The sequence below is a fragment of the Zonotrichia albicollis genome, chromosome 8, assembly GCF_047830755.1.
Source record: "Zonotrichia albicollis isolate bZonAlb1 chromosome 8, bZonAlb1.hap1, whole genome shotgun sequence".
Taxonomy (NCBI): domain Eukaryota; kingdom Metazoa; phylum Chordata; class Aves; order Passeriformes; family Passerellidae; genus Zonotrichia; species Zonotrichia albicollis.
Genome location: NC_133826.1, coordinates 1,777,665 through 1,801,478, shown reverse-complemented (window position 1 = coordinate 1,801,478; position 23,814 = coordinate 1,777,665). Strand labels below are relative to the sequence as shown.

At 47.1% G+C, this 23,814-nt stretch overlaps 1 protein-coding gene across 2 annotated transcripts in view; it reads left to right on the top strand.

Annotated features, from left to right (window-relative positions):
* Positions 1 to 23,814, top strand: part of PDE4B (phosphodiesterase 4B) — a 199,378-nt gene that overhangs the window by 30,863 nt on the left and 144,701 nt on the right. The window contains exon 1 of one of the 2 annotated variants that reach the window (XM_074545605.1): positions 18,472 to 18,923. The exons of the other annotated variant lie outside the window; for it this stretch is intronic. Coding sequence (XP_074401706.1) covers positions 18,688 to 18,923 — 236 coding nt within the window. The 5' untranslated portion in view covers positions 18,472 to 18,687. Of the gene's footprint in view, positions 1 to 18,471; positions 18,924 to 23,814 lie in introns of those variants that run through there. 2 annotated transcript variants of the gene reach the window in all.

The window sequence follows — 23,814 nt, the reverse complement described above, 5'->3', positions numbered from 1 at the left end:
GTCCTAGTCCTCACATCCCTATCCCCTTACATTGGCTGATCCTACAAAAACTGTTCAGAATTCCCATTTTTATTTCAGTCCTAATCCTCACCTCCCTATCCAGTTACATTGGCTGATCCTACAAAAACTGTGTTCAGAATTCCCATTTTTTATTTCAGTTCTAATCCTCACCTCCCTGAGCACTTACATTGGATGATCCTACAAACTGTGTTCAGAATTCCCATTTTTATTTCAGTTCTAATCCTCACCTCCCTATCCAGTTACATTGGCTGATCCTACAAAAACTGTGTTCAGAATTCCCATTTTTTATTTCAGTCCTAATCCTCGCCTCCCTGATCGCTTACATTGGCTGATCCTACAAAAACTGTGTTCAGAATTCCCATTTTTATTTCAGTTCTAATCCTCACATCCCTATCCCCTTACATTGGCTGATCCTACAAAAACTGTTCAGAATTCCCATTTTTTATTTCAGTCCTAATCCTCACATCCCTATCCCCTTACATTGGCTGATCCTACAAAAACTGTTCAGAATTCCCATTTTTTATTTCAGTCCTAGTCCTCACACCCCTATCCAGTTACATTGGTTGATCCTACAAAAACTGTTCAGAATTCCCATTTTTATTTCAGTCCTAATCCTCACATCCCTATCCAGTTACATTGGCTGATCCTACAAAAACTGTTCAGAATTCCCATTTTTATTTCAGTCCTAATCCTCACCTCCCTGAGCACTTACATTGGCTGATCCTACAAAAACTGTTCAGAATTCCCATTTTTATTTCAGTCCTAATCCTCACCTCCCTGAGCACTTACATTGGTTGATCCTACAAACTGTGTTCAGAATTCCCATTTTTATTTCAGTCCTAATCCTCACATCCCTATCCCCTTACATTGGCTGATCCTATAAGAACTGGGCTGAACATTCCCATTTTTTATTGGAGTTTTAGGCATTGAGGGGTTCTGGACCAGGTTAGCACTGAGTTCTGCCCCATTCCAGGCAGTTCTTCCCTACAGAATTCCCAATGGCTCAGGGAGCACAGCCATGGAATCATGGAATGTTAAGGCTGGAGAAGATCGTGGATTTGGGATAGAAATCCAACAGAGCTTCAAACTCAGTGCTTATTAGTGATCCAAAACCCAAATTAATTGAAGATTTGAAGGAAAAAAACCAGTGGATAAAACATGGAAGATATTTCTGGAGACAGCCAGGAAAATAAGGGGGGCTGATCCCAAAGCAGTGATTCCAAACCAGGTGTGGTGTAATAACATTTTCTGTGGAAAAGGACGGGAATATTCCCACAAAACAGCTTTTCTGGATCCTGCAAGGCAGGAGGGACATGGGATAGAGATCTTCAGGTGATCTCCTGAGTGGAGAAGTTTTCCAAGCTTCTTCTCCACAGTTTTTGTCCCTGTTTTTATCCAGGTTGTTCAAATGTTTCCCCAATCCTGCTCCATATTTTCTGACTCCAGCTTTGTGTTAGGAAATCCAGGCAGGAGGGAAGAGTGAGGGTGTGAAGAATAAATTTGTAGCTGCACTTGGAGCATCCAGAAGAGTTCTTTTCCCAATTTTTTTTTTTTTGCTCCTTAGCATCTCCTGGGTGATTTGGCTGCTCACTCCCATCATTTCTCCACGTTTCCCTCAGGTGTGTGGGGCATATTTGGATATTTTGAAGGGTTTGCAGAAAATTTTGATGTTGAAACAAAAAAGGGATTTATGGTGAATCCCAAAGCGTGAAGAAATCAAGGCTTTAAGAATTCCATGAGGAGTTGATCTGGTTTAATATTAAATATTGCAATGCACTTTTTTAGGCAATGGAGAGGCTGGTAAATATTTAGGATGTGGCAATAAATATTTCATTAAAATATTGATTTGCTGCCTTATTATCCCTCATTTATGGCTTTTTTTCTTCAGGAATAATTTTATTGTGAAGCCTGGAGATGAGAATCTGTAAGGAAAATATTCCCCACATCCACCTGGAACTACTCAGTCTCTACTCCTGTAGTACTCCCGTTGTTCTCCAGATGGTGGTGGTGGGCAGCAAATTAAAACCAGCGTTAAGAGCTAAACCAGCCCGAAATTCGGGATAATTTTGGGATCTGAGTTACTCCAAACCTTCCTCGGGAATTCTGGCTGCAGCCAGAGCCAGCCCGTCCTCCCTGGGAGGCTGCTGGGAATTGATGAAATGGGAATTAAATGGGGATTGATTAAATGGGAATTAATTGTTGGATTGACAAAATGGGGATTAATTGATGGATTGATAACATGAGAGTTACATGGGGGATTGATGAAACGGGAATTAATTGATGGATTGACAAAATGGGGATTAATTGATGGATTGGTAACATGAGAGTTACATTGGGGATTGAAATCGGGGGGGATTGATAAAATGGGAATTAATTAAGAGATTGATAAAATGGAAGTTAATTGGGCAATTGATAAACTGGGAATTAATTGAGGGATAGATAAGTGGGGATTAATTGAGGGGTAGATAAGGAAAGTTAGGATGATAAAGGGGATGAGATTTGCATGGAGAATTAAGGATAACAAAGCTGGGAAACCAAGCTCCTTCCATATCCCATGGATGAAATGAAATATCTGGGAAGGTTTAGCAGGAACTATAGGATAAATCCCAGAAATTCAGAAGGAGATGACGTTTTGGAGAAATGTGGTTTGGGGGTTTTTAAAAATTTTCTTTGTTTTTTTCAATGCTGTTCCTGACCCAGTGATAATGCCCTGAGAAACTGGAGTTTATTTCTTAGATAATTTCAAACTCCAGGAGATAAGAACTGAGGGAATGTGCTGTAAACTTGGAATAGGGAAAAATTTAAAAAAAAAAAAAAAAGATGAACTGGCTTCCCATGGGGTGTGAAAAATTAAAAACCTGAAGGAAAAAAATCCCAATGTTCAGAGGTGTTCCCACGGGGAAGAATATCTGTGGTTGGGATGGAATTATTCCCAATGTTCTGAGGTGTTCCCACAGGGAATGTCCCACATTCCTGGTGGGGATGGGATGGGGTTATTCCCAATGTTCTGAGGTGTTCCCACAGGGATATCCCACATTCCTGGTGTGGTTGGGATGGGGTTATTCCCAATATTTTGTAGCGTTCCTCTAGGGAAAATGTCCTTGGTTGGGATGGAATTATTCCCAATGTTCTGAGGTGTTCCCACAGGGATATCCCACATTCCTGGTGTGATTAGGATGGGTTATTCCCAATGTTCTGAGGTGTTCCCACAGGAAATATCCCATATCCCTGGTGTGGATGGGATGGGGTTATTCCCAAGGTGTTCCCACAGGGATATCCCATATTCCTGGTGGGGTTGGGATGGGGTTATTCCTAATTTTCTGAGGTGTTCCCACAGGAAATATCCCACATTCCTGGTGTGATTAGGATGGGGATATTCCCAATGTTCTGAGGTGTTCCCACAGGGAATGTCCCACATTCCTGGTGTGATTAGGATGGGTTATTCCCAATGTTCTGAGGTGTTCCCACAGGAATATCCCACATTCCTGGTGTGATTAGGATGGGGTTATTCCCAAGGTGTTCCCACAGGAAATATCCCACATTCCTGGTGTGATTAGGATGGGGATATTCCCAATTTTCTGAGGTGTTCCCACAGGGATATCCCACATTCCGGTGTGATTAGGATGGGGATATTCCCAAGGTGTTCCTACAGGGAATATCCCACATTCCTGGTGTGATTAGGACAGCGTTATTCCCAATTTTCTGAGGTGTTCCCACAGGGATATCCCACATTCCTGGTGTGATTGGGATGGGGTTATTCCCAATGTTCTGAGGTGTTTCCACAGGGAATGTCCCACATTCCTGGTGTGATTAGGATGGGGATATTCCCAAGGTATTCCGACAGGGAATATCCCACATTCCTGGTGGGGTTGAGATGGAATTATTCCCAATGTTCTGAGGTGTTCCCACAGGGAATATCCCACATTCCTGGTGGGGATGGGATGGGGTTATTCCTAATTTTCTGAGGTGTTCCCACAGGGAATATCCCATATCCCTGGTGTGATTAGGATGGGGTTATTCCCAAGGTGTTCCCACAGGGATATCCCACATTCCTGGTGTGGTTGAGATGGAATTATTCCCAATTTTCTGAGGTGTTCCCACAGGGATATCCCACATTCCTGGTGGGGTTGGGATGGGGATATTCCCAATGTTCTGAGGTGTTCCCACAGGGATATCCCACATTCCTGGTGGGGTTGGGATGGGTTATTCCCAATTTTCTGAGGTGTTCCCACAGGGAATATCCCACATTCCTGGTGGGGTTGGGATGGGGATATTCCCAAGGTGTTCCCACAGGGAATATCCCACATTCCTGGTGGGGTTGGGATGGGGTTATTCCCAATGTTCTGAGGTGTTCCCACAGGGATATCCCACATTCCTGGTGGGGTTGGGATGGGGTTATTCCCAATGTTCTGAGGTGTTCCCACAGGAATATCCCACATTCCTGGTGTGATTAGGATGGGGTTATTCCCAAGGTGTTCCCACAGGAATATCCCATATTCCTGGTGTGATTAGGATGGGTTATTCCCAATGTTCTGAGGTGTTCCCACAGGGAATGTACCACATTCCTGGTGGGGTTGGGATGGGGATATTCCCAATGTTCTGAGGTGTTCCCACAGGGAATATCCCATATCCCTGGTGTGGATGGGATGGGGTTATTCCCAAGGTGTTCCTACAGGGAATATCCCACATTCCTGGTGGGGTTGGGATGGGGTTATTCCCAATGTTCTGGGGTGTTCCCACAGGGATATCCCACATTCCAGTGTGGTTGGGATGGGGTTATTCCCAATATTTTGTAGCATTCCTCTAGGGAAAATGTCCTTGGTTGGGATGGGGTTATTCCCAATGTTCTGAGGTGTTCCCACAGGGATATCCCACATTCCTGGTGTGGATGGGATGGGGTTATTCCCAATGTTCTGAGGTGTTCCCACAGGGATATCCCACATTCCTGGTGTGGTTGGGATGGGGTTATTCCCAATTTTCTGAGGTGTTCCCACAGGGATATCCCACATTCCTGGTGTGGTTGGGATGGGGTTATTCCCAATATTTTGTAGCATTCCTCTAGGGAAAATGTCCTTGGTTGCGATGGGGTTATTTCCAATTTTCTGAGGTGTTCCCACAGGGATATCCCACATTCCTGGTGTGATTGGGATGGGGTTATTCCCAAGGTGTTCCCACAGGGATATCCCATATTCCTGGTGGGGTTGAGATGGAATTATTCCCAATGTTCTGAGGTGTTCCCACAGGAATATCCCATATTCCTGGTGTGGTTGGGATGGGGTTGTTCCCAGTGTTCTGAGGTGTTCCCACAGGAATATCCCACATTCCTGGTGTGATTAGGATGGGGTTATTCCCAAGGTGTTCCTACAGGGAATATCCCACATTCCTGGTGTGATTAGGATGGGGTTATTCCCAATGTTCTGAGGTGTTCCCACAGGGATATCCCACATTCCTGGTGGGGTTGGGATGGGGATATTCCCAATTTTCTGAGGTGTTCCTACAGGGAATATCCCACATCCCTGGTGTGGTTGGGATGGGGTTATTCCCAAGGTGTTCCCACAGGGAATATTCCATATCCCTGGTGTGATTAGGATGGGGATATTCCCAATTTTCTGAGGTGTTCCCACAGGGAATATCCCATATCCCTGGTGTGATTAGGATGGGGTTATTCCCAAGGTGTTCCTACAGGGATTATCCCACACCCCTGGTGTGATTAGGATGGGGTTATTCCTAATTTTCTGAGGTGTTCTCACAGGGAATATCCCACATTCCTGGTGGGGTTGGGATGGGGATATTCCCAAGGTGTTCCTACAGGGAATATCCCACATTCCTGGTGTGATTAGGATGGGATTATTCCCAATTTTCTGAGGTGTTCCCACAGGGAATATCCCACATTCCTGGTGTGATTAGGATGGGGTTATTCCCAAGGTGTTCCCACAGGGAATATCCCACATCCCTGGTGGGGTTGGGATGGAATTATTCCCAATGTTCTGAGGTGTTTCCACAGGAATGTCCCACATTTCTGGTGTGATTAGGATGGGGTTATTCCCATGTGGAATTGAGGCCCAGTCAGAGCCACAAACCCAAGCCATGGCCGTGTGTGGCACTCAGGGCTTTGAGGGGTCACATCTGACATCCCACCCCAAATCCTGGAGATCGATGAAAATAAAGCCCAAAAATCCTTTCTATCAAAAAAAAAAAAACACAAACGTGGGCAGGCCAAATATCCCAAGGTCGCCGCTGCTGTGTCATTGCAAATACCAACTGATCCCAAAAAAAAACCTGGGAAAAAAAGGTGATTTTGCTCTCTCTGACTTGAGTCTGCTGTTATTTCTCAGCTAAAAATACCCAGAGAAGTGTTTTGTCTGCCTATATTTAGATTTTGGCTGGTGCCATCAGTTTCTGAAGCTTTTGCAGCTTCAAAAACCTGTATTTTTATGTTTTCTAGTTCTAAATAAAAAAACTATGATTAATATGAGATGTAGTTACCCAGAAGAATTTTAAGATGGATTAATCATAGGTCAGGAATTAAAATTATGGTTATTTCAAAATCACTCGTTGTCCACAACTTTTATTTTGTTGTTGCCACCTAATCTTTTAATTCCTTTCCATTTATTGAATTCATTGAATTTTACTCCAAATACTCCACACAACATCCCCTTTCTGTGTGAATTGCAAGGTGATCCCAATAATTTTATCAAGGATGAGCCTGTAAGTTGGGAGCTGCAGGGTTTTGCCTGCAGATGAAAGTGGTTGAAAACAGAAGCACACAAAAAAAAAAGGCTTTTAATGATTCAATTTTAATTATACACCTCAATCCTGAGTGCAAAAAGACAGCTTGGGATGTGTGTGGAAGGGGAAGAAATGAGTCACTGTTAATCAGCAGAAGACAACGAAGCTTCTGAAATATTTTCTTCAAACTTCACCCTCGCTAGCGGAGAAAATAAATGAAAATTATGGAAATGGAGTTGATGGAAAAGCTGAATCAGACGCGAGGTTGACAGGATTTTCTGACTAATGATAACTCATCTCCAGGGAAAGAGCAAAGCCCGTTTGTTTTCACCTGCACAACCTGCTGGGCTTCCATCCCTGCCAGGCCCCGGGCTGGGCTTTGGGGTGAGATGGGCTTTTCTTCAGCATTTCCTTCCTTTGGATCAGGTTTTGATCGGTTTCATTCCTGTTTTTGTTGTTTTTATTCAGAATTTGATTGGTTCAGTTCGGTTTTTGGTTGGTTTGGTTCCATTTTTTTGGTTGGCTTAGTTCAGTTTTTGGTTGGTTTAGTTCAGTTTTTGGTTGGCTTAGTTCAGTTTTTGGTTGGCTTAGTTCAGTTTTTGCCAAACCCTCCCGTGGTTCCAGCATCACATTGATTTTCTTCAGGATTTCCTTCCTTTTGATCAGTTTTTGATCGGTTTTGTTCCTTTTTTTTGTTGTTTTTATTCAGAATTTGATTGGTTCAGTTCAGTGTTTGGTTGGTTTTGTTCCATTTTTTTTTGGTTGGTTTAGTTCAGTTTTTGGTTGGTGTTATTCCAGCATCAGGTTGGTTTTCTTCAGCATTTCCTTCCTTTTCATCAGGTTTTGATCGGCTTTGTTCCTTTTTTTTTTGTTGTTTTTATTCAGAATTTGATTGGTTCAGTTCAATTTTTGGTTGGTTTTGTTCCATTTTTTTGGTTGGCTTAGTTCCGTTTTTGGTTGGCTTAGTTCAGTTTTTGGTTGGAGTTGTTCCAGCATCAGATTGGTTTTCTTTAGCATTTCCTTCCTTTTGATCAGTTTTTGATCGGCTTTGTTCCTTTTTTTTGTTGTTTTTATTCAGAATTTGATTGGTTCAGTTGGTTGGTTTTGTTCCATTTTTTTGGTTGGCTTAGTTCAGTTTTTGGTTGGTTTTGTTCAGTTTTTGGTTGGAGTTGTTCCAGCATCACATTGGTTTTCTTCAGGATTTCGTTCCTTTTGATCAGGTTTTGATCAGTTTTGTTCCTTTTTTTTGTTGTTTTTATTCAGAATTTGATTGGTTCAGTTCAGTTTTTGGTTGGTTTTGTTCCATTTTTTTTGGTTGGCTTAGTTCGGTTTTTGGGTGGTTTAGTTCGGTTTTTGGTTGGTTTTGTTCCATTTTTGGTTGGAGTTGTTCCAGCATCAGGTTGGTTTTCTTCAGGATTTCCTTCCTTTTCATCAGGTTTTGATCGGCTTTGTTCCTTGTTTTGTTGTTTTTATTCAGAATTTGATTGGTTCAGTTCGGTTTTTGGTTGCTTTTGTTCCATTTTTTTGGTTGGAGTTGTTCCAGCATCAGGTTGGTTTTCTTCAGGATTTCCTTCCTTTTCATCAGGTTTTGATCGGTTTTGTTCCCTTTTTTGTTGTTTTTATTCAGAATTTGATTGGTTCAGTTCAGTTTTCCATGGGAACCCATGGCAGGATGGATTGGCAAAGTGGGTGTCTGGATTAGATCCAGGGGATTATTTGGGAGAACCAAGAAGTGACAGAGCAATATTTTGGATTTCTTTTCCGTATTTGTCGTTGTATTAAAAAAATCAGGGAATTGTTTGGGTTGGAAAAGCTCCTGAGGCCATCATCTGCCACATCCACAGAGCTTTTGAATTCCACCAGAAATGGAGATTCCACCCCTGCCCTGGGCTGGAAAAGCCTTTCCAGGAGGGAATTTTCCCTGCCCCATCTCTGTATTTAACACAAAACCTTTTCTCATCAAGATATACAAAATTTTTGGAGTTTTCCCATCAGCTTCTCCTTTCTCTGGAGTCACCCTGGAGGTCTCTGCCTGTGAGGAATAAATTGAATTTTGGTGGTAATATAATACAAATACCTTCTGTAATCTAGAGCTGTGAAATGAGGAAATAATCACAATTAATACAGATTGCTCTGACATATGGGATTACTCACTCTGGATATATAGAAGGCATTTCAGTGTTCTCTGGGAATAAATCAGGCACAATCCCAAGTTGCTAAGCAAATTCCCTTCTTACATCACACCCTGGCGGCTTATATAATTTGATAATAAAATCTAAATGATATAAATTTATAATGGATTTATAAATATCAATTTATTCCCAGTTACTAGGAGGGAACAGCAGAAATACCTGGAAGAAAAAAAGGGCATCACAGCGTGGCACGAAGTTGTATTTTTTGGCAGATAAATTGTGTTTTGTGGGGGATTTAATATGGAAAAAACGGTTCCAAATCCAGTTTCAGGGAACACCTTGGAAAGCTCAGCTCGAACAGAGGCAGGGCCTGCCTGGTGTGGGGGATTAATTCAGGGTGAGCAACCACTCCCAGGGAATATTTCCTAAAGATGCAATTGATTTTTTAAGGACTCATCTGGAAATTATTCTTGGTTTTCTTAGCCTTGTTGAGATTCTGGGTGTTTTAACATTGGAAAACTTACGGTTTAGTTCAGTTTTTGGTTGGTTTAGTTCAACTTTTGGTTGGTTTAATTCAACTTTTGGTTGGTTAAATTCAACTTTTGGTTGGTTTAATTCAACTTTTGGTCGGTTAAATTCAGCTTTTGGTTGGTTTTATTCACTTTTTCATTGGTTTCCCAACCAAAAATTCCCTTCCCCAAAAATTCCAGGCCCCCCAAATCTGTGGGAATGGAAATCCAAACTGGATAATTTCAAGCTATCTTTGATATCTTTGACAATTTGATAATTTCAAATTGTCTCTTTTTTTTTGTTAGACATAAAACAACCCCATCTCTCAACAGGAATCTAAATAACAGTGGATTGTTATTAATTTTTTTTTGCCTCTCGAACATGGGGAATTTGTCATTTAAACCTGTAATTAGGGATGGATTCCTGCGTCTCTTGCTGCAGGAAACTTTCAGGGAAGCAGAAGGAGAATCCTTAAACATGTAATTTATTTCCAGTTTTCTGTTGTGGAGCCATCCTTTAGCAGCAGATGCAAAGGCAGGTGGTTTTGGGGGAGATTTTTTCCCTTAAAAATTGACCATCTGAACACCACAAAACCTTCTGCTTTTGGACTGGAAAGATTTTCCTGGGATTTGTTCTGCCTTCTGTTAAAAGGAGATGGTTAAGGGAGGGTTGGAGATTTTTTTATTCTATAGAATTCCAGACTGGTTTGGGCTGGGAGGGATTTTTAGGGATTCCATTGTGCCGGGGTGCTCCAGGCCCCATCCAGCCTGGCCTTATCTCTGGGAAACCTCAGCATCCACTCAGATGCTTCCCAAAATGTCTTTGTGTTCCATTTTTGTCCTGTTAAACCCCAGCTTTGGTTTGGGTGTTCTGGAGATGTGGCTGATCCAGCACAGCTCAAATCCCAGTCGTGAATTCCTGTTTTTCAGGTGAAACCTTTTTAATCCCCAGCCTGGCTTTATCTCTGGGAAACCTCAGCATCCCCTCAGATGCTTCCCAAAATGTCTTTGCTGTTCCATTTTTGTCCTGTTAAACCCCGGCTTTGGTTTGGGTGTTCTGGAGATGTGGCTGATCCAGTGCAGCTCAAATCCCAGTTGTGAATTCCTGTTTTTCAGGTGAAAGCACCATTTTAATCCCCAGCCTGGCTTTATCTCTGGGAAACCTCAGCATCCCCACAGATGCTTCCTAAAATGTCTTTGTGTTCCATTTTTGTCCTGTTAAACCCCGGCTTTGGATTGGGTGTTCTGGAGATGTGGCTGATCCAGCACAGCTCAAATCCCAATGGTGAATTCCTGTTTTTCAGGTGAAATCACCTTTTTAATCCCCAGGGTTGGGTGGGATGGTTAAAATGCCAGTGTGGGGTTTAGGTCAGGCCTGGAAGCAGATTTGCTGCTTCTCTGAGAGAGCTAAAGTGAAACTGGGACTGGGATGGAGTGGAATTAACCAGGACTGGTCTAGTTCTGGAATTAGTGGCAGTCACCTGGGACGGGCACAGGGCATCTCTTGGATGTGATGGAAGGGAGATAAGGGAAAATATTAATTCTATTTTGTTTTATTTCCTCTCATGTCAGCCCCTCCCCTGCTCCCCTCCTTTCTTTTCCCTTTTCCTCCACTCCTGTTGTGTCTCCAGAGCTGCTCCATCCCTGCAGAGGTTCCATGGACAAAGGGGTTTGTGCACAAAGGGCTCTTTGTGGGTCCCCGGCACAGAGGGTTCTGTGCCACAAACACACCCTTCCCTGCAGCCCCTGGGATTTCACAGAGGGTTCTGTGCCACAAACACACCCTTCCCTGCAGCCCCTGGGATTTCACAGAGGGGTCTGTGCCACGAACACATCCTTCCCTGCAGCCCCTGGGATTTCACAGAGGGGTCTGTGCCACAAACACACCCTTCCCTGCAGCCCCTGGGATTTCACAGAGGGGTCTGTGCCACGAACACATCCTTCCCTGCAGCCCCTGGGATTTCACAGAGGGGTCTGTGCCACAAACACACCCTTCCCTGCAGCCCCTGGGATTTTACAGAGGGTTCCGTGCCACAAACACACCCTTCCCTGCAGCCCCTGGGATTTCACAGAGGGTTCTGTGCCACAAACGCACCCTTCCCTGCAGCCCCTGGGATTTCACACAGGGTCTGTGCCACAAACACATCCTTCCCTGCAGCCCCTGGGATTTCCCTGCAGCCCCTGGGATTTCACAGAGGGGTCTGTGCCACAAACACACCCTTCCCTGCAGCCCCTGGGATTTCACAGAGGGTTCTGTGCCACAAACACACCCTTCCCTGCAGCCCCTGGGATTTCCCTGCAGCCCCTGGGATTTCACAGACGGGTCTGTGCCACAAACACACCCTTCCCTGCAGCCCCTGGGATTTCACAGAGGGTTCTGTGCCACAAACACATCCTTCCCTGCAGCCCCTGGGATTTCACAGAGGGGTCTGTGCCACAAACACACCCTTCCCTGCAGCCCCTGGGATTTCACAAAAGGTTCTGTGCCACAAACACATCCTTCCCTGCGGCCCCTGGGATTTCACAAAAGGTTCTGTGCCACAAACACACCCTTCCCTGCAGCCCCTGGGATTTCACAAAAGGTTCTGTGCCACAAACACACCCTTCCCTGCAGCCCCTGGGATTTCACAGAGGGTTCTGTGCCACAAACACACCCTTCCCTGCAGCCCCTGGGATTTCACAGAGGGGTCTGTGCCACAAACACACCCTTCCCTGCAGCCCCTGGGATTTCACACAGGGTTCTGTGCCACGAACACACCCTTCCCTGCAGCCCCTGGGATTTCACAGAGGGTTCAGTGCCACAAACACATCCTTCCCTGCAGCCCCTGGGATTTCACACAGGGTTCTGTGCCACAAACACACCCTTCCCTGCAGCCCCTGGGATTTCACACAGGGTTCTGTGCCACGAACACACCCTTCCCTGCAGCCCCTGGGATTTCAGGGGATGTTTTCCAGCTTTCCCCATCCCTGCCTCCTCCTCCTCCTCCCTTTCCCCACAGCCACTGCTCTCACTCCAAGCCTCGCTGTCTCTCCTTATCCTGACATTTCAATCCCCTTCCAGTTCCACACGCCAGCCTCATTCCCTGCCTGCTTCCCTCCTCCAGCTCCCAGCTCCTTGATGTTTTCCTTGTCTTGCTCCAGACATTTCTCCCTCTGATCCCTTTTCCCCGTCTCTGCCGGGGTTGCTGTGATTTATTCCTGGTGCTGCCTCATCCTGGCAGCTCCAGCTGCTGCCTCAGGGGCTGAGCTCGGGATCACATCCCTGTCGCTGCTGTGACATTTCCACCGCAGATTTATTCTGTGCTCTGCTGCCGGCTCTGTAACCCAGTTATTTTCCAGTACAAATGACAATTCCTGTATTCTCTGCGCTTTCATTCCTTCTTTTTTTTTTTTTTTTTTTTTTTTATCTCTCCAGTCTCCGTGTTGGTTTATTGCAAGAAAAAGTTGTTATTTTGTAGGGTTTTCTCCTGCCTTAGCTTGGTTTGCTTTTCCTCAAATTCTTGTTTTCTCACCCTTTCCCAAACCCAGACATTCCTCCCTTTTATTTCCTACTGGGAATGAGCTTTGGCTGATCTCCCTGCCTCCTCTCCAGGCTCATGTTCATCTCTCCCAGAGCTAATGGAGCTGGTTGGCTCCTGGAATTTCTCTCCTGGAATTCCATCATGGATCCTTTCCCAACCCATTTGGCAGAAATCCACCTTAAGTAGGGACGGTGCTGTGAGATCCCATCATGTCCTGCCCCAATAATGGGCTTTTTTCCCCATCAAATGTGGTCTAATTTTAGTCTAAAAGGGATTTTAAGGGGTTGAATCCTCCCTTGTGCATCCTCAGCTTTTATAAATGTTTGGAATTGTCCATCTCTCCTGACCTTTCCAATCCTGGGCCTGATTTGTGCCAAGGAAATGCTGCTCTGTGTGAGGGACCTTGCAAGTAATCCCAGAACTAATGGAGGAACAGCCCCTGTTGCTCCAGGAGCACATGGATATTCCATGGATTAAATAAAAATTACTGAGCAGCAATCAAAACACACAGAGGGGATCTGTGATTTCTGTTTTGTAAAGAAAAAATCTTAATTTTCAGATTGTTTGGAAGTTTAATAAAGATTTTATTTTTCCTGTTAAAGGGGGAATTCTATCAGCCATGATTTCCGGAAAGGAGAGTTTGTACTTGATTAAAAATATGTTTTCCCCTGGGTTCCCTTGCTTGGAAAAAGAAGCCCAAGTAGCAGCAGCAAAGCACAGTCCCTTGCAATAATTTCTCTAATTGATTTGCTGTGGGGCTGGTGGAATCTTTTTGGGATGGATGGAACAGGGGCTGGAGAAAGAGAGGGGAATTCCTGGCTGTTTTTATCTAAATGTGCTCTGAGGAGGAATTTTCCAATTGCTCTGCCCCTGGCTGAAAGTGCTGTGAGAAGTCAGCTAAAAGCTTTTCCTTTGCTACTGGATTGTGTAGGACACCCCAGAATTCCCTTTTTCCTGGTGTTTCACTGCATCCTGGCCATCAGCACTGGGAACAGGTGAATAATGGTGCTGCCGAGGAAGAAAGATGTGTTCTTGTTGCTTAGCAATTGCTCTCAGCACACTCAGGATCAGCTTTTGATGAGGAGCTGCAGCCTTGGAAATGTTGTTTCCCACCGTATCAGTTATTTTAATCAAATATATTGAAACTTCAGCACTTCCAGACTCTTCAGCGAGTTAGGGAGCGGGGATGGAATCTCACCCAAATGCACTTGAACTTCTGAAAGTTTCCTTAATTGTCCTTTTTCTTCCAAGTGGTCTCATTTTCCTGCCAGGCAGGAATCATCTTTTTCAATCATCTTTTCCGCCTCCTCAACAATTCCTTCGTATTTCTGCTCCCTGTTCTGATGGAATTGTTATCTTGGGCTGCAGGCAGGGATGTGTGGGGATGGCCAGAGCAGTGCGGGGTGTTCTGGGTGTTCATTTGCAAACCAGGGTCAGTCCAGGCTTGGGATGAACAGATGGGAACAGCCCTGGGAGAAGGGCTGGGGGTGATGGTGGGTGAGACTGGGCCGGATCTGCCCTGCTCAGGTGAGGCCCCACCTGCAGAGCTGCCCCAGGATCCCAACCCAGGAGGGACCTGGAGCTGCTGGAGAGATCCAGAGGAACTCATGGAGTTGTTCCAAAGGCTGGAGCCAGGCTGGGACACCTGGGGGTGCTCACCTGGAGAGGAGAAGGATCCAGGGAGAGCTCAGAGCCCTGGCAGGGCCTGAAGGGGCTCCAGGAGAGCTGAGAGGGGCTGGGGACAGGGATGGAGGGACAGCACACAGGGAATGGCTGGAAGGGAAAGAAGGTAGATTGAGATATTGGGATATTGGGAAGGAATTCCTGACTGGAATAGAATTCTCAGATTTGCTGTGGCTGCCCCTGGATCCCAGGCAGTGCCCAAGGCCAGGCTGGATACAGCTTGGAGCAGCCTGGGACATGGGAGGTGTCCCTGCCATGGCAGGGGTGGCACTGGGTGGGATTTAAGTTCCCACCCAAACCATTCCCAGATTCCATGACCCCCAGAAGCTCTGATGCCCTGGGTTCTCTCTATTCCCTGCAAACATGGGGAGTTCCTGGCAGGACTTCCAGATCCCGGCTTTCCTGCCAGTTAGCTCCAGTGTCTGCTTCTCACCTCCTCTTGGCTCATCCTGGAGTGAAGCAGTGGGTCTGGCCAGAATTCCAAGCTGTGAATCCCCGGAGAATTCGTGTCTGGCCAGAATTCCAAGCTGTAAATCCCCAGAGAATTCGTGTCTGGCCAGAATTCCAAGCTGTACATCCCTGGAGAATTCATGTCTGGCCAGAATTCCAAGCTGTACATCCCTGGAGAATTCATGTCTGGCCAGAATTCCAAGCTGTAAATCCCTGGAGAATTCGTGTCTGGCCAGAATTCCAAGCTGTAAATCCCTGGAGAACTGGGAGATGTTGGCTGCAGGGTCCTGTGTGTGTGGAACACCAGGAGCTGGCAGCGTGAGGAGTGGGAGCTGGAACTCCAGGAGAGCTCTGCTGGGACCTTTCCCAGGGAATTTTGTCAGGGAAATGTGGATCTATTGGCACCAGGAGCTGGAAGGTGCTGGAAACATCTCCTGCACTCAGAATCAGCCTCCACAGTGCTCCGGGCCAGCTGAGCTTGGAGAAGCTCTGGCATTCCGATGATGGCACTTTGTGTTCTCTCTCCCCCTGCTTCCCCCAGGGAATGGAGCCTTTCTTCCTCCCCAGGCTCCTCTCCCTCCTCATCAGCTCCGTTCTCTGCCCTCTCTCTGCCCATCTCAGCGCAGGACCTTGGCCAGGGGGCTGCCAGTGCATTACTGATTGATGGATGGCCAAAGGATAGGGAGCACTTCCTTAATGGGCACTTTGGAAAACAGTTTTACTGCTTCTGAAATGGGATTTCCCTCTGCTCTCCCTGCCCTTTGGAAAGCTTTAGGGAAGGGCATGGAAATTTCTCCAATAGCAGCTGTATCCTCACAAACGCCCTCCAACATCTCATTACAGTCAGAAAGTTCATTTTTATTTCTGTCTGGAATTCCATTGATTATCTCTCTTGGAAATTTCATTTTATATTTCTGTTTGGGATCCTATTTTTTATGTCTGTTTGGAGTTCCATTTTTTTGTTGTTGTTGTTGTTTCTGTTTGGAATTCCAACTTTATTTATGTTAGGAATTCCAGCTTCAAAGCATCTGTGTGGATTTGATTCCCCCTTCAGCTCCCAGGCTCCCCTTGGCCTGTCCCTGCCTGTCAGTGCAGTAACAGATCCCAGCCCACCACACCAGAATTCCTAAATCATCCAATATTCCCCTTGTGCTGCTGCCTGGAGCTCTCAGGATTAAATCCCACTGCAGTTCCAGTGCCCTCGGTGAGGCTTGGGCAGATATTTCGGTTTATTTTGGTTTTAAATAACTGGGAGTAGGGCACAGGGCGGGCAGGGTGGGGAAGTTCTCTATGGTGAGGCTTTGCTGGAAGCTGAGGAAGGCACGCTGGTGTTCCTGGCAAGAGTTTTGGGATATTTGATGGAAAACCCACTGGGCAGGGATTTGCTGTGATTGATGCCTGCATGGTGCAACCAGAGTACTTTCCTTGTGTGCTCTCCCTGAGTCTTCCTCCTTTAAAAACATTTATTGTATTTGCACTTTTGGTCACCTTATTTAAAAAATCCCTCAGGGAGTTATTGTGCTCTTACACTCTTGGTCTATAACTTCTTTTCCTGAATGTTGCTTTTTATCCTTGGAAAAGTAGAATTTGCTTTTATGGTGTTTATAAGGAGATAAAATTCCTGGGGTTTTTTTCTGTTTTAAATACGTAGACTCTAAAATTTACTGGAATTGGCAGGGAGCTGCCAGCTCCCCCATCCTTCGATTTGGCAGAGGTTGGGCACTTTGGCTCTGCATCCCAGGACGGTGGAGCCTTTCCATGGAGCAGGAATTCCCGCGTGCTTTGTTCCTGCGGAACAGAATCCCTTTGTTTTTGTTCCCTTTTAGCCTTTATCGCCGCTCTTATCGCTCTCCCATCCCTCCCATAGCCGGGGAGCAGCCTCGGGATGTTGGGCAGCTCCTTAAAATCTCCGCAGGGCAGGGCAGAGTCCGGCTGCCAAAATACCCCCGAGCCAATGAGCGCGGCCGGGGTGGAGCCAGCGCCGTGCGGGCAAAACAATTCTCAATGAGAGCCCGGCCTGGGAGCGCCGTGCTCGGGGCTGGTCCTGAAATCCCGGCTCTGATCGCTCGGGGAGGGCGGGATGCTGGAGCAGAGCGCGATTCCCTGACTGATCCCTGTGAAATCCCAGCGCTGTTCCCGCTCGGGGAGGGCGGGATGCTGGAGCAGAGCGCGATTCCCTGACTGATCCTGAAATCCCAGCGCTGTTGGCTCTTTGAGGGCGGGATGCTGGAGCAGTGCGCGATTCCCTGACTGATCCCTGAAATCCCAGCTCTGATTGCTCGGGGAGGGCGGGATGCTGGAACAGTGCTCGATTCCCTGACCGATCCCTGAAATCCCAGCTCTGTTGGCCCAGGGAGGGCGGGATGCTGGAGCAGAGCGCGATTCCCTGACTGATCCCTGAAATCCCAGCGCTGATCGCTCGGGGAGGGCGGGATGCTGGAGCAGAGCGCGATTCCCTGACCGATCCTGAAATCCCGGCTCTGATCGCTCTTTGAGGGCGGGATGCTGGAGCAGGGCGCGATTCCCTGACTGATCCCTGTGAAATCCCAGCGCTGTTGGTTCTTGGAGGGCGGGATGCTGGAGCAGAGCGCGATTCCCTGACTGATCCCTGAAATCCCAGCTCTGTTCCCGCTCGGGGAGGGCGGGATGCTGGAGCAGAGCGCCATTCCCTGACTGATCCTGAAATCCCAGCGCTGTTCCCGCTCGGGGAGGGCGGGATGCTGGAGCAGAGCGCGATTCCCTGACTGATCCCTGAAATCCCAGCGCTGTTGGCTCTTTGAGGGCGGGATGCTGGAGCAGAGCGCGATTCCCTGACTGATCCCTGAAATCCCAGCGCTGTTGGCTCTTTGAGGGCGGGATGCTGGGGCAGAGCGCGATTCCCTGACTGATCCTGAAATTTGAGGGCGGGATGCTGGAGCAGAGCGCGATTCCCTGACTGATCCCTGTGAAATCCCGGCTCTGATCGCTCTTTGAGGGCGGGATGCTGGAGCAGAGCGCGATTCCCTGACTGATCCTGAAATCCCAGGGATTTGTTGGCTCGGGGAGGGCGGGATGCTGGAGCAGAGCGCGATTCCCTGACTGATCCCTGAAATCCCAGCGCTGTTGGTTCTTGGAGGGCGGGATGCTGGAGCAGAGCGCGATTCCCTGACTGATCCTGAAATCCCGGCTCTGATCGCTCGGGGAGGGCGGGATGCTGGAGCAGAGCGCGATTCCCTGACTGATCCCTGAAATCCCAGCTCTGATCGCTCGGGGAGGGCGGGATGCTGGAGCAGAGCGCGATTCCCTGACCGATCCCTGAAATCCCAGCGCTGTTGGCTCTTTGAGGGCGGGATGCTGGAGCAGAGCGCGATTCCCTGACCGATCCCTGAAATTTGAGGGCGGGATGCTGGAGCAGAGCGCGATTCCCTGACTGATCCTGAAATCCCGCCGCTGTTCCCGCTCGGGAGGGCGGGATGCTGGAGCAGAGGCTGATGAATTTTTCATGAGCGGCCACAGCAGCAGCAGCGGGAGCATCCTCCCGGGAGGAGCCGGGGCTTTGTGGCGGCGCTGCCGGATCCCGCGGCCGCTGCCCGGGCCGTGAGCGGGGCCAGCTCCGCGCTGGCCGCTCGGGGGATGCGCGGCCGCCGCTGAGCGCCCGCAGCGATGACGGCCAGGGAGCCTTCCCGGGAGCTCGGCACTGCCGAGGCCGAGGTGTACATCAGGACTTTCAAGGAGCAGATGCACCTGGAGCTGGAGCTGCCCAAGCTGCCCGGCAACAGACCCACGTCGCCAAAGATTTCTCCTCGCAGCTCGCCCAGGAACTCTCCCTGCTTTTTCAGAAAGTTGCTGGTGAATAAAAGCATCCGCCAGCGCCGTCGCTTCACGGTGGCGCACACATGGTAAGCCGTGCCGGGTTTAAACTGGGGGTGAAACTGGGTTTAAAACCAGCGGAGCTGTGGTTTGAAGTGGGGAGAGGGAGCGCGGGTCCTCGGTGGGCTCTGCCGGCGGGGAATGGAGCAGGAAAGCAGCCGGGGGATGCTGAGCGCGGCGCCTCGGCCCTCGTTCGGCCGCCGCTCTCCCTCTCTGGGGAGGAATCCAGCCCTTTATTCCCGGGAACAAAGGCGGCAGCCGGCAACTTTGCCAGGCGCCGTGTGCTCGTGGGGGAGAGCCGGGGCTCCTCTGCAGAGCCCGGGAATTCGGTGCAGAGCCCGGGAATTCGTTTCATGACCTGTGAATGTATTTCGTAGCCCGTTAGTGCGTTTCCGAGCCGATGGAATTATTTCAGAGCTCATGAATTTATGACAGAGCCCAGAAATTGATCTCAGAGCCCATGATTTGATTTCAGAACCCAGAAACTCATCTCAGAGCCCATGTATTGATTTCAGAACCCAGAAATTCATCTCAGAGCCCATGAATCCATTCCAGAACCCAGGAATTTGTGTCAGAGCCCATCAATTCGTTTCAGGACCTGTGAATTCATTTCAGGACCCAAGAATTTATTTCAGAGCCTGTGAATTCATTTCAGAGCCCAGGTATTTATTTCTGAGCCCGCCAGTTCATCTCAGAGCCCACCAGTTTGTTTCAGGCCCTGTGAATTGATTCCAGGACTCATTCCTGAGCCCACGGATTCATCTCAGGACCCATGAATTCACCTCAGAACACATTTCAGAGCCCAGGAATTCATCTCAGAGCTCAGGAACTCAGAGCCTTCAGGGCACGCTGTTTTCTTCACTCTCTCAGCTCAGGGTGATTGGAGCAGGGCACTCCCGGAGCTAAATCCTGGAAAAGGCTTGGAGACAGTTTTTGCTGGCTACAAATCTCTCTCTTTTCCACCTTTTTTTTCCCATGGGAATCCTGTCTGGGAGGCTTCTTTTCGCTCCCCACAAATCTCTAACCCCAAACAGTCAATTTGAGTGCCATTACAGCTGATTGGGGCTGCCTCTGAGGGTCACTTATCCTGCTTAAACCATAAACAGCCATCAAAAGATGAAATAAAATCCAGGAAAATCCATGAGGATCCCACTGATTCATTTCCTAAATTTCCTCTTGCAGGATCCACCTTTTAAATCCCAAAATATGCACCAGTTGAGTGTGGGAATTGAACCAGAAAACTTTGAGTTATGTGAATTTTTTAATCCTTCTTCACACAGCCATACATCCATTACTTTCCCATTCCTTTAGGAATCTGGAATCCTGCAGAATTCCTGCTTTTTTTGTTTGTTGATTGGTTTTGGTTTGTTTTTTTTCTTTAAATCCAAGCAGTAATAACAACCTCAATCTGGTTATGAGCTGCAGCAGCTCCAGAGTGTTCATGGGGATTTTAATTGCTCAGAGTCGCTGGTGTTTGGGGTTATTCACATTAATTCCCTGGAACATCTGTCATGGAGCTCATCTGGTCCCAGCAGCCTATCCAGGGAAATGAGGGAAAGATGCTCCAGCTGGGAATTAGGGAGCAGGATGGGACCAGACTCAGCATCTGTGGTGTTCGGTGAAAAAAGGATTGAAATATTTCATTTGGAGATGGAACTTGGATCAACTCCTAAAGGAGGTGGGATCCCTCCAAATGGAAAAAAGGAAAGGTTTTCCACTCAGTTTTTAGGTGATTTGGAATTGTTTTAAGCTTAGATAAGAAAGAAATAAATGTAGAAATTAAGAAAATCACTCTGAAAATGTTCCGAGAATGTTGGAGTGTGAGCACACCCTCAACACAAACCCCACACCAAACCCAGCTGAAATCTCATTTAAATATTTCGATTAATTTTCAATGTTTCCCTGTGTTCCAGCATTTCCTTGGGGTGTCTGGAGGGGGTTCCCTGTGTGCTGTTGTGGGGTCCAGGTGTGCCCCTGGATGTGCTGGGGAATTCTGGGGCTGGGATGAGGGCACAGCCTCACCTGTGCCCAGCCAAATGCCACTTACGTAAGGTGCCCTTTGCGGGGGCTGGCGAGGAATTGCCTCGGGAAGAAATGGGCAGTGCCAAGCCAGGGAATGCATCCGTGCTGGATTTTATGGAATCTGTAACTTCCCCCAGTGAACTTCCTCACTCTGGGGGGGTAAATCAGCTTTTTCACCACATTGATGCCGTTTTTTTGGGGAATCATCTGCTGCTTTTCCCTGTTTCCAGTTTTCTGCCTTCCCTCGTTCCTCTTTCCCTTTGAAATTATGGCCTTTTCCAGACATTTTGCTGCTTTTCTGACAGTACATGGCAATTCCCTCCTCCTGCTGGTGCTGATGGAATCTGTGCCACCACAGGCTGCTCCCATATCCAGACACATCTTGCCCAGAAAAATAAGGAAAGCAATATTGAGGTTTGTTTTTATTTAGAATAAGGCCATGATTCAAGTGTTTCCATGATCCAAATGATTCTTTTCCTCAGGGAAAGGCTGTTCCCACTGTGTTCACCACAGTGACCTCCAGACCTGTGCCAGCCTCATCCCTGCCTGCTCCAAACCCTGCATCCCATCTCCAGATGCTTCATTCCCATAAAAAAAAAACTGCATAAAACCTCTGTGAAACCTTCTGCTTTGGGGTTTTCCTCCACCAGCATCCACCAGGCTCATTCCTGACTTGCATTTTGCAGTTCGGCCTCGGAGATCCCAGAATTCCAAATGCTCCTTCTTCCTTTGATAATTCCCATTGTATCCCTGGGTGCATTTTTGGGATTTTATGGGGAAAAAGGCAGGCAGAAGCCATGGAAATTGTGGACATGGCGAATTTCCTTTGGAGTGACCGGAGATCCCACAGTCTGCTCTCCCTCACCCCATCCAGACCTTGAGGAACACAAAGGAATCATTTTAAAAAACATCTTTGACTTTTACACCTCTTCCATCTTGTTTTTGCCAAGCAAGAACTTCAGATCATCCGTTTTACCCCCATAGCAAGGTCCTTGACAGCAATGCTTGGAAGATCCCAAAGTTCAGTCTTTTCCAAGTGCACTCTGGAGTTTATAGCACTCATTCCCTTGTTTTGCTGGATTTAGCCCCAAAATTAGAAATAGTTCCTCAAGGCCAAGTTGGACAGGCTTGGAGCAATTTGAGATAGTGGGAAGTGTCCCTGCTCATGGGAATGGGATGAGATTTAAAATCCCTTTGAACCCAAACCATCCTGGAATTCCCTGAATATTTCTCCAACCTAAATCAGTTATTCCATTTTTATTTATTCAGGCTCTGGTGAGCTTTTAAAGAAGGGATTTCTACAATATGATGTTGATTGTCTTTTCTTAATTAAGATTTTTGTGGATTTTTCCCAAATGATTTCACATTTAGCTTCATTAATTTAATAATTACCTGTTACCTCATGGAGGAAAAAAATACAGAACAGAAATTAAATTTTAGGAAATTTTGCTCTGCTTTTTCTCTTGGCTATCCCTGAGTGCAGCTAAAACACAGCCAGCAAATTGCTTTAGCAAAATATAATATCAAATAAAAATAATTTTATTTTAAATCCATCCTTTTTTTTTTTGAAAACATGGTCTGTTTTCATGGCCCAACAATCTCCCCTGGAGGAATTCAGGGAGTTAAATGAGAAGGCACAATCCAGTTGAGAATTTTCCAAGCCTGGTGAGTAACAACGGAGCTCTTGAATTCCTGGAAGCTGCAAAATCCCATGGAGGCGGATGGAAATGATCCAGTTGTTGTGTTGGCTTTTGGTTTGTGATCATGGAATGGAGCTTCAGAAAGATGGAATTTTGGAGAGTATTTACTTGGAATTAATGAGGGGAACAGGAGTTGATAAGACCCATGAATTTCTCCGGTGTTTAGGTGGTGGTGGAATTGATAAGATCTGTTCATTTCTCCAGAGGTTTGTTGCTGATGGAAATTATAAAATCCATTAATATCTCCGGTGGAGGAGCTCAGGTGCTCCTGGTGGCTCCCTGGAATTGAAAAGATCCGTGAATTTCTCCAGAGGTTTGGTGCTGGTGGAATTGATAAGATCCATGAATTTCTCCAGAGGTTTGGTGCTGGTGGAGGAGCCCAGGTGCCCCTGGTGGCTCCCATTCATGGATAAGATCCATGAATTTCTCCAGAGGTTTGGTGCTGATGGAATTGATAAGATCCATGAATTTCTCTGAAGGGTTGGTGCTGGTGGAATGGATGAGATCCATGAATTTCTTCAGAGGTTTGGTGCTGGTGGAATTGAAAAGATCTGTGAATTTGCCCAGAGGTTTGGTGTTGGTGGAGGAGCCCAGGTGCTCTTGATGGCTTCCATTCTTGGATAAGATCCATGAATTTCCCCAGAGGTTTGGTGCTGGTGGAGGAGCTCAGGTGCTGCTGGTGGCTCCCATTCATGGATAAGATCCATTAATTTCTCCAGAGGTTTGGTGCTGGTGGAATTGAAAAGATCTGTGAATTTCTCCAACGGTTTGCTGCTGCTGGAATGGATAAGATCCATGAATTTCTCTGAAGGGTTGGTGCTGGTGGAATGGATGAGATCCATGAATTTCTCCAGAGGTTTGGTGCTGGTGGAATTGAAAAGATCCATGAATTTCCCCAGATGTTTGGTGCTGGTGGAGGAGCCCAGGTGCTCCTGGCGGCTCCCATTCAGGGATAAGTTCCATGAATTTCTCTGGAGGTTCGGTGCTGCTGGAGGTGCCCCTGGTGGCTCCCATTCAGGGATAAGATCCATGAATTTCTCCAGGGGTTTGGTGCTGGTGGAATTGAAAAGATCCATTAATTTGCCCAGAGGTTTGGTGCTGGTGGAGGAGCTCAGGTGCTGCTGGTGGCTCCCATTCAGGGATAAGTTCCCTGAATTTTTCCAAAGGTTTGGTGCTGCTGGAGGTGCCCAGGTGCCCC